At 39.8% G+C, this 18,452-nt stretch overlaps 8 protein-coding genes and 2 further genes across 8 annotated transcripts; 4 read left to right on the forward strand and 6 right to left on the reverse strand.

Annotated features, from left to right (window-relative positions):
* Window positions 1–301: 301 nt before the first annotated feature.
* Window positions 302–1,399, reverse strand: Ecym_2223 (MINDY family deubiquitinase; the record flags this gene model as incomplete). The annotated part of the gene is made up of 1 exon (XM_003644741.1): window positions 302–1,399. The coding sequence occupies one exon, from the start codon at window positions 1,397–1,399 to the stop codon at window positions 302–304; it is 1,098 nt and encodes a 365-aa protein (XP_003644789.1).
* Window positions 1,400–2,033: 634 nt separating this feature from the next.
* Window positions 2,034–4,442, reverse strand: NAB3 (Nab3p; the record flags this gene model as incomplete). Its single annotated transcript, XM_003644742.1, has 1 exon — window positions 2,034–4,442. One exon carries the CDS (start codon window positions 4,440–4,442, stop codon window positions 2,034–2,036), a length of 2,409 nt encoding a protein of 802 aa, XP_003644790.1.
* Window positions 4,443–5,132: 690 nt separating this feature from the next.
* Window positions 5,133–5,348, reverse strand: COA2 (Coa2p; the record flags this gene model as incomplete). The annotated part of the gene is made up of 1 exon (XM_003644743.1): window positions 5,133–5,348. One exon carries the CDS (start codon window positions 5,346–5,348, stop codon window positions 5,133–5,135), a length of 216 nt encoding a protein of 71 aa, XP_003644791.1.
* A 342-nt stretch (window positions 5,349–5,690) lies between these two features.
* Window positions 5,691–8,106, reverse strand: Ecym_2226 (the record flags this gene model as incomplete).
* Window positions 8,107–8,659: 553 nt separating this feature from the next.
* Ecym_2227 (membrane-bound O-acyltransferase family protein) lies at window positions 8,660–10,444 on the forward strand (the record flags this gene model as incomplete). Its single annotated transcript, XM_003644744.1, has 1 exon — window positions 8,660–10,444. The coding sequence occupies one exon, from the start codon at window positions 8,660–8,662 to the stop codon at window positions 10,442–10,444; it is 1,785 nt and encodes a 594-aa protein (XP_003644792.1).
* Window positions 10,445–10,508: 64 nt separating this feature from the next.
* LCL3 (Lcl3p) lies at window positions 10,509–11,333 on the reverse strand (the record flags this gene model as incomplete). Its single annotated transcript, XM_003644745.1, has 1 exon — window positions 10,509–11,333. The coding sequence occupies one exon, from the start codon at window positions 11,331–11,333 to the stop codon at window positions 10,509–10,511; it is 825 nt and encodes a 274-aa protein (XP_003644793.1).
* A 153-nt stretch (window positions 11,334–11,486) lies between these two features.
* Ecym_2229 lies at window positions 11,487–13,463 on the reverse strand (the record flags this gene model as incomplete).
* Window positions 13,464–13,729: 266 nt separating this feature from the next.
* Window positions 13,730–14,229, forward strand: MMS2 (E2 ubiquitin-conjugating protein MMS2; the record flags this gene model as incomplete). Its single annotated transcript, XM_003644746.1, has 2 exons — window positions 13,730–13,740; window positions 13,824–14,229. The coding sequence occupies 2 exons, from the start codon at window positions 13,730–13,732 to the stop codon at window positions 14,227–14,229; spliced, it is 417 nt and encodes a 138-aa protein (XP_003644794.1).
* A 468-nt stretch (window positions 14,230–14,697) lies between these two features.
* Window positions 14,698–15,939, forward strand: POS5 (NADH kinase; the record flags this gene model as incomplete). The annotated part of the gene is made up of 1 exon (XM_003644747.1): window positions 14,698–15,939. One exon carries the CDS (start codon window positions 14,698–14,700, stop codon window positions 15,937–15,939), a length of 1,242 nt encoding a protein of 413 aa, XP_003644795.1.
* Window positions 15,940–17,470: 1,531 nt separating this feature from the next.
* MF(ALPHA)1 (Mf(Alpha)1p) lies at window positions 17,471–17,989 on the forward strand (the record flags this gene model as incomplete). Its single annotated transcript, XM_003644748.1, has 1 exon — window positions 17,471–17,989. One exon carries the CDS (start codon window positions 17,471–17,473, stop codon window positions 17,987–17,989), a length of 519 nt encoding a protein of 172 aa, XP_003644796.1.
* Between the last annotated feature and the right edge of the window lie 463 nt (window positions 17,990–18,452).

Below are 18,452 nucleotides of genomic sequence, written 5' to 3' on the forward strand. Positions count from 1 at the left end.
GTCTTTACTATATTAGAGAGTCAATATTCAACCCTTTGAAGATAAGAATGAACCTTCAGAGGACTATACTGTTATTTGTAAATATATAAGATATATTACATCTTATATATTATCCCTTTCCGTACATAAACGGCCCGATCCCTGAAAGGAAATCGCCTTCTTGATAATCTCTAATAAGTCCGTGTGAAGCGATGGGATATTATGAGCTATGAAGTCCAGAATAGAGCTTAGAAGGCTATTGAAGCGATCCAGGTAGCTAAGAGCAGCTATCCAGTGATTATGGAGGGTTTAGGTTACATTATTATACACATTTTACGCTTTTTGTTTTCTGTTTGCGAGCAGCAGAGTTTTGAGATGGCCGACAGTTGCGATGAGATGGACTCCTGCTGTCGGCAGCCGACGAGTTGTATGATCTTTGGATGGCTCTAGCGTATTGATTGTCTTCTTCCTGTTGCAGGTGTCTAGCTAGTTCCTCATCTGTTAGGAAAGCAGAGTCTGAAGGTAGTGATGGACCAGTCTGCGACTCGGATGGATCTGCAAAGGGGTTAGCTGGGGCGGTTTCTGCATAGCTGGCGGCAGCAGGTACGGACGAAAGGTCTAAGCGAGTGGGGATGAATTCACCGGTGTGGAAAGTATCTCCTGAGCCGTTTACAAAGGATAAAGATTGCCAAACTATGTCGGAGCGATACTTGTAGCCTAGGTCTGTGACGAGGGTGAAGAGCTCGCCATTCTGTTTGCAAATGGTAGCGAAGTGATCATTTCTGAAGAGCACAGCATATGAGCCCTCCATAATAATTTGCTTAAGGTGTTGGAGGCCGTAGGTCGTCAATTGAGTTGCACTTCTCGCAAAGAAAGATCGAAGATTCTGAGCGTCTTTGAGTATGCTGTGCTGGTGTACGGTTGGCGACATAATACCTTGTTGAATATCATGGGATTGTACGATCAGCTTCTGAGCGTCCTCATAAGAATAGCGAGAGAGTTTCTCATAATCCTGCGGAAAGTTTTCTGGACCTAATAGCCATCCATGTACAAGACTAACCTGGAACAGCCTAAAAAGCGACATTTCCGCACCATCAGTAAAAGAACCATCGAAGGCTGGGTTAACCGACAAACCTGTATGTAATTGCGGTAGCAACCGCAGCAGCTGATCAGTGTCCTTGTAGGACTCACCAGTGTTCTGAACAGCAATATCCGCCAACGCAGTAACCAGGTCCTGCAATTTGATCACTGGTTGCTCTACCAACTTCTTGAGCTCTTCACTATGTTTAGAGTTATTGGGACATATGAGGAGCACATTTGACAAGGCTATCAATGCACAAGGTCCATTTTCATTTTGCAAGAGAATACGCAAGTCACGACCGTTAATGGCAACCTGCTTTGTCTCAAACTCTAGACTCATTTGCGGAACAGTCAATTGTAATTTCTGCAAGCAAAAGAGTTCCTTAATAGAGGTCTATGCTGAATAAGAGTTCTTAAAATACTGTTTATTTGATTGATATATTTTCTCATCCCTTTTCCAAGGCGCAGCGGATTCATGTTAATGCTAATATATGCACACCCACACACATTACAATTCGTTTGAAGCAAATGGAAGTGTACATGAGATCTACAGATATCTTTCAGGCCCAGAGTTAATTATGTGATGCCTAAAGTAGTGTTAGATCGTGATTATATAAGATGTGTTTCTTGTAGCATTACAAGACAGCAACATAGAGTCGTAAATGTAGCAGGAGGGTAATAGAGTATGATAATCTTCAAGATTAAATACATTCCCTCGAAATATACAGTATACAGACGTAAAGCATGAAGAGCTTGGAGCATTCCATTTTATTTCGAGGCCGACTGGGATTTACAAAGAGATTCATGAAAGAGAGGTTATTGTAGTCCATTAGTTTAAGGCATAGTAAATACAGTAAATGGCAAAAACAAAAAAAGGATGTGGTCAAGAAAGGTATAGACATGCAAGTTTCCAAGTAAAATCACCTTCCTAGTCTGATCTTGACAAGAGATTAAAAAAGATACATGTAGTAGATTCATTTCTGCAACTGAGCAAGACTGTCTAAGAGACTTTGAACATTACTGCCAGCTTGTGGGGGTTGAGCTTGTGGCACAGAAATATGCTTTGATTGTTGTTGGTGTTGTTGGTGTTGTTGGTGTTGTTGCTGCTGCTGCTGCTGTTGTTGCTGCTGCTGGGGAGGTGGCGGTGGAGGTGGCGAAGCAGCCAAAACATTAGGAGTTGGTGTTGTATTAAAGCCTCCATACGGGTTGGATACATTACCACTTAGTTGTTGAGCAACGTGTTGCTGATGCTGAGGGTTATTCTGAAGTTGTTGAATTAATCCCAACACCTGCTGTTGTTGATTAGGTTGCTGCTGCGCCATTGATAACAAACTGGAGATAACACTCTGTGGCAAGTGCTGGATTGCTGCAAGTAATTGAGATTGGTCCATCGGGCCATTTGGATGACCTGGTCCGGCAATTGGAAGTTGCTGAGGAGGGAAACCAGCATACGACTGCATGGTAGCATACTGCTGCTGTTGCTGCGGTGGAGGCGGAGGCGGAGGAGCAGCTGAAGCCATCGTTCCATAGATGGTTTGAGGAGGTATATAAGGATTTTGCTGTGGAGGAAGATTATAGCCACTGTAAAACTGTTGCTGCTGTTGTTGTGGTTGTTGTGGTTGTTGTTGTTGACGGGGCTGTTGCTGAGGAGGCAACTTCGCACGTTGTTGCAATGGAGGAGAAATGGATCCTGGAAGAGAACTTCTTGAACTCTTCAAGTTGTTAAAGATGGCAATTGCATCTTCACACGAAACGCTTATATACTCATCAAATTTTGTTTCGCCCTGTGGACCCTTATAAAACGTTTGAATATCAACGTTTCTATTCTTATTGACCAAAATAACACCCCATACACCATCATATGCTGCATCGTTAATTAACTTTCTCAATTCCATACGGGGCTTCAAAAATACCATATCAGTTTCCAGGCCGGAGCCATTTCTGAAACTATTGAACACCTCATTCGCGTAGGAACGATCTGCAGTTCTCTTTACCAAAATCATACATTGTGGAATACGCTTTTTGGTCTTTTTGTAATGGTTATCACTATACATATCGTCTTCCTCTCCTTGCTCGTCGAAGGGACGCTTGCTAGAAGTCACAAATGTAGAACTGCTATTAGTACCATGATCACCATGATCAAATTGCGGTCTACTGTTAGAACTTGATACTTCCAATATTAGCTTCTTACCGAAATTTGTCTCATTTGACTCGCACTCTATAGCATCTTTCACCGATTGAGCATTATCATATTGAATGAAGCCAAACGCATTTTTTATATTAATTTGAAAAATGTGCCCATATAGTGAGAAAATTCTAAATAGATCCTCTTTTGTGACATTTTTCAGCGGCAAGTTACCGATAAACAACCGCGATTTTGGTGGAAAGTGTTCAATTTCTGTGATCCTATTTTCCCCACGCAGATACTCGGAATACCGCTGTCTTTCTTCGGGGGTCATTGACTGCGACATATCCGGTGGAGGAAAACGTCTTCTTTTAAGTGCCTCACTTCCTTCCACTGATGTAGATTTAGATGGCATTGTAGTATCGGGATTTGAGTTCAACAAAGTGACAATTGCAAGCACCTTTTCCTGCGATGAAAGCTCCTGGAACTCAGGAAGTGATAGCATCTCACTATCAACGATATACCTCACCTGTTTCTCCAACAAGTTCTGATCTATATCATCAGCTGTGCCTTGTTCTTTGGTTCTTGAAACCGAATCCTTGGCATCATCATCATAGCTGGCAGACGCAGCTGCAACGGCAGCTGCAGCGGTAGCTGCAATCTTGTCCTTTTTGCTAACTGTGTGGTCTAACGAGTCATCATCATTCTCCTTTTCATCATTCTCCTCAGGTACAACCTTCTCACGATGCTCTTCCGGCCCCTCATCTTCCAGAAGCTCATCATCTTCACTTCCCTCACGATTATCTGAGTTAGACTCCGTATCTTCGTCCGCAACTTCCCTGGTCACCACCCCCCCGTCCTCACCACCCCCACTATCATCATGTTCAGACTTATCCTCATAAACTTTAGACATCTCCACCTCCTCAGCTGGCTCGGCTGAATTGTCCACAACCTCCAAAATCTCCTCATCCTCATCGTCCCCACCCACCCGCTCCTTGTTATCCTCCTGCAACGGATTGTAATCCTCTTTATTCTCCATATCTTCACCCTTATCCTGCTCCTCTAAACCATCACCACCTACCTCATCATCATACACTCCGGAAATATCACTTTCACCGCTGGCTGACCTCTGTTTCTCCTCCTGTGGCTCGCCTTTGGCCTCCTCTTTACCGCTTGACTCAGAACTATCCGAAGCAAACTCTTGATTGTTTTTCAACGCATCCATGATAGCCTTCAATTTATCACTATCCTCCGACATCGTTCCCTGTAAAACAACTAACAAGTAACAATATGAACAGCTTATTCGACTGCTATAATCCCTTTGCCGTCTGCTGAAGAGAGAATGAGATGGTTTTTAAAACCTGAAGGATCTTTCATGTGAAAGGTGGCAACGAAATAAAATAATATAAGCTATCATAAAATACGTAAATCACTGTGGACGTCCAAACTTAGAACTCTGCAAGGCGGGAATGCACATCAATGGAGTTGAGTAGCGGTCCTCCGATCCATCTGCCTGCTCTGCTGGTGCCTCTGGAGGGTGGAGACGGTAGGTAAGGTTTGTGAAGTCTATTATACAAGTGCTGGTATATATATATAAATAATAATAATAATAATAATAATAGGCGTACACTGCAGCGCAGCGCACTGGACGTTATTCACAGGAATTATGAGCAGAGGTGAAGTATCTCTCCGAAACTAGTCATAGATGAAGAGCCCAGGAGTGTTGATGTTTTTATAGGATGTGTACTACGGGAGCGGAGGGCGTTCATCGAGATGTGTAAGTCGCAGACGGAACACATCGTCAAAGTGCATCGCACGTGAACTATATGCAGGTTGTGCAAGCAACATAAATAAATAAACCAGATAAACCTGACAGAGGAGCTGAAACAATGGTGTTTAGTAACACTTGCCCATTTTCAGGAAGGCACATGTTTTTTCTTTCTTTCCTTCAACCCTGGTTGACGAACTTGGGTTCAAGTTCTTTCTCTTGCTGGACCTGACGATGCTGATTGTAAGATTCTTCATGCAACGGGGAATCTGAGTCTAATGAGCGTGCTGGACAGGGAAGTATGGAACCCAGTGCAACACTGGAAAATGCAACAAGAAACGTGGTCATAAAAAGTTTGTTGGTAACGTTGATTCTTGTGGCAGCTTTCATATGCATCTTCTGTGTTGGTGCGATATACTCATCAGCCTGATACCATTCAAAAAAACAAACAAGAACACACGTTTATACTTGAGTTTGTTCTCTAATAAAGCCTGGGAAATTGATAGCTGATTAAGTCTCTCCAATCGGTCTATGGATGTGACGATGTGCTTCTTCTTCTGTCCTGTCTGTTTGGTAATAATATATTTTAGCCTTTTTCAATAATAAGGAATGCAAAAAAGCTGTGCGCTGGTAATCAGCGCACGCGCCATTGGTCGGAGAAATCGGCCTGATTTTAGCGTCGACAGAAAATTCCGAATGTGTGCGCGTGGTGTTATATTATGTAACCAGCGAGGGCCATCATATTAGACCCTCTGTATTATCAGCAGCAGTACCCGGAGGGGGAGTGCTTGAATGACGTTTGTTGGGCTGCAGAAGAGACATTGAGAAGCCTGGTGGCAGGTTCGAGGGATTTGGCGCAGGTGCTGGGGGTGCTCCGTTAATGCTGCCGGCATTGGATGTGATAGACGAAGAGTTGGGTGACACAAAAACGTCGAAATCGTCATCTGGTGGGGCTGTTAGAGCGTTGGCAGCAGGAGCGGGAGCCGTGTTGGTAGTATTCGTGGCGGTATATTTGCGGGGAGAGCCACGGGTGGGTCTGGTACGATTGGATTGAGTAATACCCTTGGTGAGGACCAAGGGTTTAGGGTTTGACTTGGGTGTTGTTGATGTAGTAGGAATAGGAGAACTGTATGTGTTGCTAGATTTTGAAGAATTAATATTAGAGGGGTTTTTTGGATTAAGTGTTGGTACGTTGCTACCAGTCTTCGAATCCCGGTTGTCCTGGGTGATAGGTAATATAGGTTTGTTAATGACGTTTGCAAAGTCGTCAGAATTGGACGTTTTGGTTTTAGAGGTATCTTTCTTCAATGTTTCAAGATGGGACCTTTGAATCTTGCGAGAAATGTTGTTTATGACTTCCGTATACTGTGAATATTGGGTTGGATCGAGTGTCTTGGCCATAGAGAAGTTCCAAATCAAGGGGAGTATGTGTTCAACGATGGTTTCGTCATTTTGGATGAGATCTGGTAGTGTTTTGAACAGCTCCATAAACTTCATGAGCACTCTTGGGTCCCGAGTTTTCATCACCTTGATTAGTGGTACCAATTCGTCCATAAACGTAAATTTGTCGAGAGTTTTGGTGCTTAGCATCTCTTGGAAGCTGGCGATGCATGACAGTTTAACGGTCAAACTCGTGGTCTTCACAAAAAGGTCGGAGACTAGCGGGAAGAGATAGCGCTTTATGGTAGCAAACCCGAGAGCTTCCAATATCACCTTTAATTTGGCCAATAAGTTTTCTTGTAGCACAACTGCAGGGTCACCTGATAGTTTAAGAACATGACTACATAGTGGCTTCAACAATTGCTCAGCAAACACTTCTTGCTTAAGTTTACTTTTTAGAATTTCGAGATTGGTGATAAAGCATACGGCTGCATTTTCCAATAAAATGCCAAAGTTAGTTGTTGATATCAAATGAGGAGTAACCTTCTCATTGAACGTGAGTTGGGATAACGACTGCCCAATCTGAATGCTGATATGCAAACTCAAGTTTAGACATTTTGAGTTGATATCATTGGAAGAACAACAGCGATCGAGGAGCTCCAAGAGAGCCGACAGAAATTTTCTTTGCAATAGTTGTGTGGGGAATTGCGGAAGCAACTTTGAAAGACCATCTAAGAAGGTGACTAAGTCTTCAGTAGACTTTGTGGGTAATTCATCAAGAAACAATAAAGTCTTCACCAACGGGTCATCGAATATTTCTGAGTTTATAAACTCTGTAATATTATCATATCTAGAATAAAGATCTCTATTCAACAATTTAGGCATTACAAACCTCAATTTTTCAGATACTCTGTTAAATATATTATCCCATGACATATTAACCAACTTCCGTTCAAACTTCCTGTATTCATCTTGGTAGTAACTTGAAGAATTCTCACAATTTAAAAGATTTTTCCCATAGTACAAAAAGTATATCAATGCTCCTAATGAGAAATAATCGCTCTTCGGCGACAATGTACTTTCAAATACAACCTCTGGAGCCGTGTAATCTAAATCAAATCATAAATGGCGGCACTCTAGGATCGTACTGAGGCATGAAATATTCTGCGGTGTTTGTCGATGGAGGAAGCTTCACTAAGTGACCGAGCCCAGATACTTTCCAATCCGAGTTTTCATTCACAAACACAGAGTTTGGGTGTAATTCTAGGTGCACAGAACTAGCCTTGTTGTGAATAAAATCTAAAGCTTGCGAGATCTGTAAGATGCCCCTTTGAATAACCACACTTTGGGAATTATTACTCAATATATCTTGCTCGCCATCGTATCCCTGATAGATTGAAAACAAAGACCCAGAAACATACTCTGTCACAAACATAAAATTCTTAGAGTGTTCCTCGAGTGGGGCCATTAAAGTTAAAATTGTCGGATGCTTCAATTTTGCCAAGTTACTAACCTGATTCCTCAGCACATCATAAGCATCTGACAACAACAGCCTATCACCAGCTGAGGACTTAGAATGAATGATACCATAGTTCAAAAGATAATTCTCAAATTTCTTCTTATCGAAAATGAAAACTGAAACTCTTGTTGGCATATTCGAAGTAGAAAATTTGGCCCTACCTGTATGCACAGACCAAGGCTCCACCATAAAAGTTGGAGATGAAGAATACGAGTAATTGGCAGCAATCCCCGATTTACTCGACCAAAAACCCATTTTAACAACCTCAGATTAACCTATTATTTCCGAGGTTTCTTAAATCAACAAAACCTCGCAAGTTTTAATATAATGAAGCGAACTGCCCTTGTACCTTATTTAATAAAACTCTGTCTTCTTAAAAAATGCCTAATCTAACAGAATCCAAACCAACCTCAACTTCTATGGATGCTTGTTGGCTCTTCAAAAGGAACTGTTTTCCCATCTAACAAAACAGGTGTACTTCGTAGCTTACAGCCTTACAGATAGAAGAGATTCATCGTACCCCAATAATAAAAATTGTCTAAAAATGCGCAAGCCCGGAATCGAACCGGGGGCCCAACGATGGCAACGTTGGATTTTACCACTAAACCACTTGCGCTCGGATATTAATGTAATTCGTCTAATTAAAAGAGAAGTACGTGATAACATAGGTATCATGTGACATTAATTTCTTTCGTGTCAAAAGTTTTATTCTGACCACTGACTTTAAGACCACTAGACATATAACTGCTACTAGATCCCCTACTATAAGGCAGCTATATTCCGTACAGGGTGGTTTAACAGATTTACAATGTTAACAGGGAATATGGAGGCACCAACGAAGAATTGGATTAGCCTGCTTTTTTCGTTGGAGTCATTAGATGCGAGGCTAGCACCTCCAAAAGATGTTAAACGAAGACAACAGATTAGTTTGAATGCTGGTAAATCAAGATGGAATACATTGGAGTTTTGGTTATACTATTTAGTATTCATAATTGTAATACCGCTAATGTTTAAGACAGGTATGGATGCATCTAATGAGTTGAATCCGAATTATCCGAAGTATGAGCGATTGTTAAGTGATGGTTGGTTATTCGGTCGCAAAGTCGATAACAGTGACGATCAATACAGATTTTTCAGGGATAACTTTTTGTTGTTGCTAGGTTTAATGTTAGGTCACACTTCCATCAAGAAATGTGTAATTCATTTTTCTTCTATTAAACCTGTAACGTTTGATTTTGGTTTTGGTTTGGTGTTCATAAGTGCAGCTCATGGGGTTAATGCATTAAGAGTACTTGTTCACTTGTTCGCAATGTTTAGCATTGTTAAGATGTTCAAGAAACAAAGGAGATTGGCAACCATATTATCGTGGACATATGGTATTGGAACACTTTTCTTTAATAATAGCTATAAGTCGTATCCTTTTGGGAGTATTCTATCAATATTATCATTTCTTGATACCTCCTACAAGGGTCTTATTGGAAGATGGGATGTGTTTTTCAATTTTACGCTATTGAGAATGTTATCTTTTAATATGGATTATTTAGAGAGATGGCACAATGTCAATCAGAAGGAGAGATTGACAACTCCTACGCTTTATGAAAATGATGATACCTCTGCAAGCACAAAGAACCATGAATTAGTGTCTCTTGCTCCTATTCGAGAAAATGCATTTAGTGAAGAAATATTAGATGAACGTTCTCGCTTAGTAGCTCCCCATAGCTTACGAGACTACTCTATCAAAAATTATCTCGCCTATGTTACTTACACACCATTATTCATTGCTGGCCCAATCATTACGTTTAATGACTACCTATACCAAAGTTGTCACACGCTACCTTCTATCGCTGGTCACAGAATTGTGCGATACGCATTAAACTTGACATGTTGTTTATTAACCATGGAATTCCTACTTCATTTCATGTATGTGGTTGCGGTCTCCAAAACGAAAGCGTGGGCTGGTGATACCCCATTTCAATTGTCTATGATAGGACTCTTTAATTTGAATGTAATCTGGTTGAAGCTATTGATTCCCTGGAGGTTATTTCGATTGTGGGCAATGCTTGATGGCATCGACCCACCAGAGAATATGATTAGGAGTGTTGACAATAATTATAGTGCATTGGCGTTTTGGAGAGCATGGCATAGATCATACAACAAGTGGGTTGTACGGTATATTTATATCCCTTTGGGAGGATCTTCTAATAGACTTTTGACTTCTCTAGCTGTCTTTTCCTTTGTGGCTATATGGCATGATATTGAAATGAGATTATTATTGTGGGGCTGGTTAATTGTCTTGTTTTTATTTCCTGAAATTCTTGCAACTAAATACTTCGGCAAATATTCTAAGGAAAGTTGGTACAGAAGTTTATGTGGAGTTGGCTGTGTTTTCAATCTGTGGTTGATGATGATTGCAAATTTGTTTGGGTTTTGTTTAGGATCTTCTGGCACTATGCAATTACTCAAAGATATATTCAGTACTCAAGATGGAATTGTCTTCTTCTTTTGTGCTAATACAGCTATATATGTTGCAGTTCAAGTCATGTTCGAACAAAGAGAACACGAGAAAAGGCAGGGCATAAACGTAAAGTGCTGAAATTAAATATACATGAAAAAAAAATCTATAATATATCCACTATTCTGTTTATAATAGACTTATTTCATTTCGTACGCTTCTTAAATGTAGCCGGAGTCTCAAACCGACGCAAACCCCACACACCTTTCTTTGCCTTCTTAGCCTGGGCTTCATGATACCTATATAATGGTTCTTCAGAATCAAATTCCGCTCCCAGCTTGCCTTCATACACAACGCCCAATCCTTGTTTGATCATCTCAAGACTGACATTTTTCCATTTGAGCCACGACAAATATTCTACTTTTGCAACACATCTGCCATAATGATCAATGGCAAGCGGTTTACCAACATATTTTCCTAATATTGTGTACCTCAACCATATAAGGGCTTCTTCGCTCAACGGCTGAGCTGATTTACCAAAATGTGCACCTTCTGGTGCATCTACACCACATAATCTTACAGAAATGGTTGGTAAATTCCTCTTCCCCCTATATGGTACATGCAAACTTTTGAAGTAACGTTTATTCCTGCCCACCTTATACGTACTCAACTCATAAAGCCAATTTGACCACCATGAATTGGAAACTGTTGTTACCTGAGATGATTGAAGATGCTTCGGCATTCTTGGAAGCGATGGAACTTCCCGAAGCCAATGCCATCCACCAAGTATACCACCTGGCATGTGAAAGAAATGAAAATTATCACCATCTCCTACAGATGTAACTTTACCAAAAAGATATCCTCTTCTGAACAGATGACTTGGTATGTCTCGAGCTCCAGTATATTGTCTTAGATGCCTATTATAAAATACATAAGTTGTGAATAATCCACCTGTTATTAATAACGGCAGTACAAGCAACTTAACCTGTGATTGAAAAGGAATAACACTTGACTTCTTCTGCTCGGTCATATTGCTCGTCTTAAGCGGACCTATCTGTGTGGTTAGATACTTTCGAGCGTTCAATCATATATATGTTAGCTAATTCTTGGATTCCCTATTTTTTGGATATGAACGTCTAGTGAAAAAGTCAAAAATTATAGACATTGCGTAAGTTTGTGAACACTAATTATGTATCTGTTCCGCTAATATTAACATTATCTTTGCTAAAAAGCAAGGTAGTTGCCCTTTTTTTTCGACGTATTCAGTCAATAGGTTATCCCAGTTTGGTATTACCTTGTCTAAGTTTGATTTGAGAGTGTTGGTCTGTAAGTCAGCAACAAGATACTTATCGGTTTTATAACATGGGATCATTTTAACTTTACCACCAACCTGGAACTCCAACTTGAAACCTAATAAGGAGTTGACTGCATCTATAAACTCTAATGATTTACTGTTAAACATCTCTCTTAGACGGGTAGTCCTTTTGTTGGTGGAAAACAATTCCCGTTCCATTTCCTGTATATCGAATTGTAGTCTATCGTAAACCGATCTAGGGATTGCTTCGACAGTGCCTTGTCCATCGAGCTGTTTCAATAGTGCACCATTCTCATGTTGCAATAGCTTCAACTGCTTTTTTTTACAAATTGGTCTGTGAGAAGGGGGTTGTTACGAAGTTGTAAGATTCTGATTTTCTTCTCGTTCAATGATTGCAACTTCCGTAACTTATCCTCCAAGAGATGGGCAGTTTCCTCACTATTTGCTAGTTTTCTTTCTAAATGTTTATTTTTGAATTGAAGTTCATTTAATCTCTGAGAGTAGTTTAGGGCTAAGTCATCGCTAGCTTTCCGTTTCTTTCTATTAGTGGAAGGACTGAAATCGTTTTGCTTTAATAGCTCCTCGTTTAACTTTTTTAGTTCGTTAGTTAAGTCTTCAGTTTGATTCTTATAATTTTCAACTAGAGACCTAATTTGCTTCTTATTGTTGTCTTCATCCGAATTAGGATTTCTATCGATTTCAGAAAGTTCCTCTAATTGTTGTCTTAATAATTTACTTTCTTCAAATGAAAGTAATTTCTGTTGCTCAATTTCGTAATTCAACTTTTTAAATTCAGAATACTACTCTCATATTTTTTGTTCAAGTCAAGCAACTGGTTACGTTCTAGAGCGAGTTCATCATTCAAAATTTTCATGTTGTTCAAATCAATTTGAAGTTTACCCATGTCATTCACAAGTGTTAAGCTTTCCTGCTTCAAAAGTTTTAGCTCTCTAATAACGTCCTGCGGCGAAGAACCCTCGGTTTGGTAAAGTTCCCAATTCGTTAATTCTCCTGCAATTGAACATTTTCCAACTGCAGATCTTCCAACTTCCGTTCCATCATATCCATCTGTTCTAGCTTGGATCTTAATTTTGAGTTCTCCAGCTTTAAGAACTGGTGAGATTCATTCTTCTGACGTAATTTTTTTAACTCATTGGCTTGCTCCAAATTAGCCCTTTCCAACTCCTTTGATAACGTCATTTGGTCTTTTAACGTCTTGTTTAGGATTGTTAACTCCTGTAACTCCTCGGTATTGTAATTACGATGCGCCATCACAACTTCTGAAACCTTCAGGACAGATATTTCATCATCCTTATCAACACATTCTTTGTTTAGCTGCATCACACGTTCTGACTGTTTTCCAATCTCCTGTTCGTACTTAACAAGCAGTGACTTCTTACCCTTCAACTCTAACTCTAGATTCTTGACCTTGTTCTCGTACATCGATAGAGTAGACTTATGTTGATTAGACATCTCTTCAAGCGATTGATCTTTCAGTCGTAACTGATGGCTTAATTCCATATTACTAGCCTCTAATTGCCTAACCACCTCATTGTCACAACTTTTCTCCCGTTCCTCTTTCAATTTTTGTTCAAGTACCGAATTCTGCTCATATAGATACTTCGTATCCTTTAGTGCACTATCCAATTCCGTCATACACTGCTTGTATTTTGAGTTGAAACTAGCTAGCTCTCTCTCAAGCGATAATTTCATCAATTCTGATTCGTTTTGCTGTGTATTCAACCTGTACTGTAACGATAGCACTTGCCGTTCTAAATCCCGATCTCTTGCACTAGGAGAAGGAGGCTCCTCTACAAAAGATGAGGAATCCCCATTATGGCTCATAATGAAGTACAAGCAACCACTCTACAAGATCGCGAATCCACCTGTTATATCTGACTTACTGCCAACTTGTTTGTAAACATGTAGGTTTCTCATCAATGTTTAAAAAAACTGAACTTGAATGAATTCGGACCATCAAAATGAAACCTGAATGCATTTTATTACTATCGTTTCTAACAGGACAATCGTTACAACGGTGTTTAAAAGTAAGCTGAAGACAATCTTTTAGCAATCCAAGGAGCCGTATTTGACAGGAAAGTAATCTAATAATGTCAAGAGTGTATGTGACTATGTATTTATCAGTTTGGCTTACCGCATGAAGCACAAATTACTGACCTATACACCCCCCATTCGTTTTTACAGGCCAAGAAGTTTTAGGTTATTAGAAGAATTGGAGAAAGGTGAGAAGGGACTGGGACCAGAATCCTGCAGTTATGGTCTAGCTAATGGCGAGGATATTACAATGACGACATGGAACGGTACTATTTTAGGCCCTCCTCATAGCAATCATGAAAACAGAATTTATTCAGTGGTTATAAAATGTGGTGATGAATATCCTGACAAACCTCCTACAGTTAAATTTATCTCTAAGATCAATCTCCCATGTGTGGACCAGGCTACAGGAGAGGTTGAAACAAATATGTTCCATACTTTGCGTGATTGGAAGAGATCTTACACGATGGAGACGTTACTACTAGATTTGAGGAAGGAAATGGCTTCGTCTACAAACAAGAAGCTACCACAGCCTCCAGAAGGTAGCACATTTTAAGATATAGCCTATCGATATATAAACTAACTACATATAGTACAACAGCATAGCACTTTGAAAGAAACTCGGATCCGTAACGTCATATTTGGTACATGTTACGTGGCTGGCGCCTCTTTTATAGGACTCTCTGTTCATTGCCAACGGAAGCACCCGCAAAAAAGCAAAAGAACGAGCAAGTGGTGTTATATGAGACAGACGGGGACTTGTTTCGGATGGATAGTGACGTTTTAAAAGGAGGTGGTAGGCTGCAAGATGTAAGGTGTGTAATCTATATTAAAGTCCAATTGGAAAATCCGGAAAAAAACTGAAATTATAGTCATCACAACAACTCTGTAGTGTGGTTTGTTGAGGGTATGCATTTAGTATCAGTATATATATTAGGCAACGTACATCTGGATATTGATCCTTTTTAAAAATTTGAATTGTTGTAATAAAGGTGGTTTTGTGAGGAGGTTGTAGACCAGCAAGATGTTTAGTGTCTCCAGTAAGCTATGGTCGTTGCGATGTATGGTTCCAACAAAGGTTAAATTTTTCCACAATGGTGTTACAAGGTTTCAAGAAATGGCATCAGGTATCCATGTTAAGTCAGTGGAAGCTTTGGAGAATTCCACGTTGCCTGATTTTATATCTTCTCCCAACTCTAAGCTACAGTCGATGGTATGGCAAAAACCGGTAAGGAATGTTCTTGTAACCAGGAAGCCATGGACAAAAACGACGAAGGATGCAATGGTTGAACTTATTTCATATATGCATGATTCATATCCTGAAATAAACGTTATTGTACAGCATGATGTAGCTAAAGAGCTACAAGAAGAGTTCCCGGTAAAGTTGCCCTCTTCCCAACTGCCATGTGTGCTATATACGGGAGATACACAAGATATTGTTGACCGGACAGAGTTAGTGGTATCCTTAGGTGGTGATGGAACAATTTTAAGTGCAGTTTCAATGTTTTCAAATACAAGGGTGCCCCCCGTGTTAGCATTTTCATTAGGGACTCTCGGGTTTCTATTACCATTTGAATTCAAAAACTACAGAGAAGTCTTCGAGAATGTAATCAGCTCAAGATCCAAGTGCTTACATCGGACTCGTTTAGAATGTCACTTAGTCCGCAATGGGAAAGTTACACGGTCACAAACATTGCACGCTATGAATGATATCTTCATACACAGGGGAAATTCGCCTCATTTGGCTCATATGGATATTACTATAGATAACGAATTTTTGACGAGCACCACCGGCGATGGTGTCGCCCTCTCTACGCCCACAGGATCAACGGCGTATTCATTATCAGCAGGAGGAAGTATAGTATCTCCATTGGTTCCATCTATACTATTAACTCCAATATGCCCTCGATCTTTGTCCTTTAGGCCGGTAATTCTACCTCGTACCAGCTATATTAAAGTTGTAATTAGTTCCAGAGTAGCTCACGACTTTGATGAACAGGTTCTAAAATTATCGATTGATGGAATTCCTCAAGAAGACTTAAGGTTGGGCGACGAGATTCATGTGCGAAGTGAGGCCGGAACCATCTATGTCGAGGGCTCGATAGTACCAAATAGGAAAGACACCTCCGGTTTATCTAATATGAAGGACCCAAAAAGTACTGGCATCTACTGTGTTGCCAGAACCGAAAATGACTGGATAAGGGGTATTAACGAATTATTAGGGTTCAACTCAGGATTCCGCGCCATTTCGCACAAGAAACCATAGCATAACGTAATAATTGCCAACTGCTCAATACATAGGCTATACATATATATTATATCATTGAATTCTTCAATAACTGATTTAAAATAATAAAAAAATGTATTATTGATCATTGCAACAACCCCCATACGGGCATACGAAGATGGACCCTTAGGTTTGACTCAAAGGCCAAACGACACATGGGTTATTGCACCCAAGATCAGTAACTTTATTCTCCAGTCCAAACTGAGTTCAAAACCGGTAGCATATGTCCGACCTTATCATGGGCCAAGGACGCCCCGTAGGGATCCAACCTCAAGAAGACGCTGTATATGCTACGAATGGCTGTGAATTTGCGTTACTGTATGAAATAATAGTAAATTCGATGAAAGATAATGCTAAAGTTGTCGTTTTGTCACTTATTTATAGTGTCCGAAAAATTTTCAGCAAATAGTTACCCGCATTTAGGACAGCCTTCAGATATTAGGGTTGACACAGGCAGCTTCTCTATGTGTTATTTACGCTGAAACAAAGTAGTTTTAGTAGTAACTGTATAGAGAAGAGTCCCATAAGTTGATGAGAAGTTGCTAGGTGTCAATTAAAGACAGAAAGGGGGCTAGGTACGAGGCTTGGCTGGTTGTCGACTAAAGCCAGTGCCTATTAATTTATAAATTTGTATATTGATGAAAAATAGAAGTTTTATATGATTACACCACAGTTGGAGAGATGGGTTAAGATGGTTAACAGCAAAATAAGTCAATTAGAACCAACCAGAATATGTGGCTCAAATTGTATAATAATATATTCCTGTGATTATCAAGTTTGAAATCCTTAATTATCCCCATCTGTCATAATAAACTAATGAACTAAATATTTGCTAGATTCAGTAAGTATGGTTTTAATAATACCAATATTTTTTTAGGCACTCTTCATACAGGTATCCAAATATGGCTTTAGAAGTATTTATATTGTATCTTAACTGATAACCGAAATTTACCGTGCTGTGTTTGTGATGTGCGGGTTAAAATTAAATAAAAATGTTTAATTCATCAAGATAACAGTCACCATTAATCTTCATAACTGGCACAAACTCATTAAGTAAGCTTCCATTAACAGCTCCTTTAGGAAGTTGATACTGTACATCAATTAGTAGATGTAATAATGCTATTACCTAAATAGGAAATAAAGATCTGCATTATTTGGGTTTCCGACGATCTTTGAACCACTGAGTTTCCCAATAGAGCGAGCCATAAAGACTCAGGTTGAAACTAAAAGTTTCTTGTGTTGATATTCATTGCGTTGGCTGTTGAAAACAACGACTGGAAACACAGATTGCTACCAATGCCAATTGTTAAACTAAGTATAATCATATGTATCTAACACAATGATGATCATTTGGGGATAGATAAATAGGGTTTTGAGCCACAGTAGAAAATTATAAAAGAAGCGTAGGCTGCCACTGAAGACCTGGATGCTTTAGCCTTGAAAATATTTGTATCAGTCAGTAAACAGCTATATTTGAATGGTCAAAAAAAGCTGATCCCAAATTTATCATATGAAGTTCTATAATATATTATCTGTCGCTTCTATAGCGTCTTTAGTCTTCGCTGCTCCAGTGAGCGTCAATGACGCCAAGGAGATTGCCGCCACCTTCCCACAGGAAGCATTGCTTGGGTTTTTAGACTTGACTGATGCGGAGAATATCGTTATCTTGTCACTAGTTGACGAAGAAAAGTCCGGCATTGCATTGGTTAATAAAACAATTTGGGCGACTGCACGTTCTGAACAAGCTGCTGGAATTTCTAAGAGAGACGCTGACGCCTGGCACTGGCTGAGATTTGATCGTGGTCAACCAATTCACAAGAGAAGTGCTGATGCCGTGGCTGACGCCTGGCACTGGCTGAGATTTGATCGTGGTCAACCAATTCACAAGAGAAGTGCTGATGCCGTGGCTGACGCCTGGCACTGGCTGAGATTTGATCGTGGTCAACCAATTCACAAGAGAAGTGCTGATGCCGTGGCTGACGCCTGGCACTGGTTGAGATTCGACCGTGGTCAACCAATTCACAAGTGAAATGAACCTGCTACCAACTTTGTAGATTCATACGAATTACAAGTAATGTGCTGCCCGTGAGCGTAGTAATAAGTGTTTGATTTTTGATAATTTTATGTTGTCTTGGGTCACTTCCCAAATTTAAATGGATTATGTTAGCACTTTTATGGACAGGATCTAATGAGATAGTATAGGACAATAAGATTTTTTTTCGTTTTTCATTCTAAATAAAGTTTGCTTTGATATTTGTATACATTTAAGAAAACTATTTTTGATTATTTTGAACTTTAGTCTTAGTTTTCAGTATTTTTAAAGATTAATTGAGTTCCTTGTTACTTTAACTCTTCGGAAGGAAAAGAGTAAGCTATTTGAAGGCAGTTTAAGCTACAAAAAGGTGGCTAAAAATTCTCCTAATTAAACCAAATAATAGTAGAAACAATATGATTCAACAAAAAAAATGAAATGAGTGAAGTGAAGATACTAA

This window comes from Eremothecium cymbalariae, chromosome 2 (genome assembly GCF_000235365.1).
Source record: "Eremothecium cymbalariae DBVPG#7215 chromosome 2, complete sequence".
NCBI classification, from domain to species: Eukaryota; Fungi; Ascomycota; class Saccharomycetes; order Saccharomycetales; family Saccharomycetaceae; genus Eremothecium; species Eremothecium cymbalariae.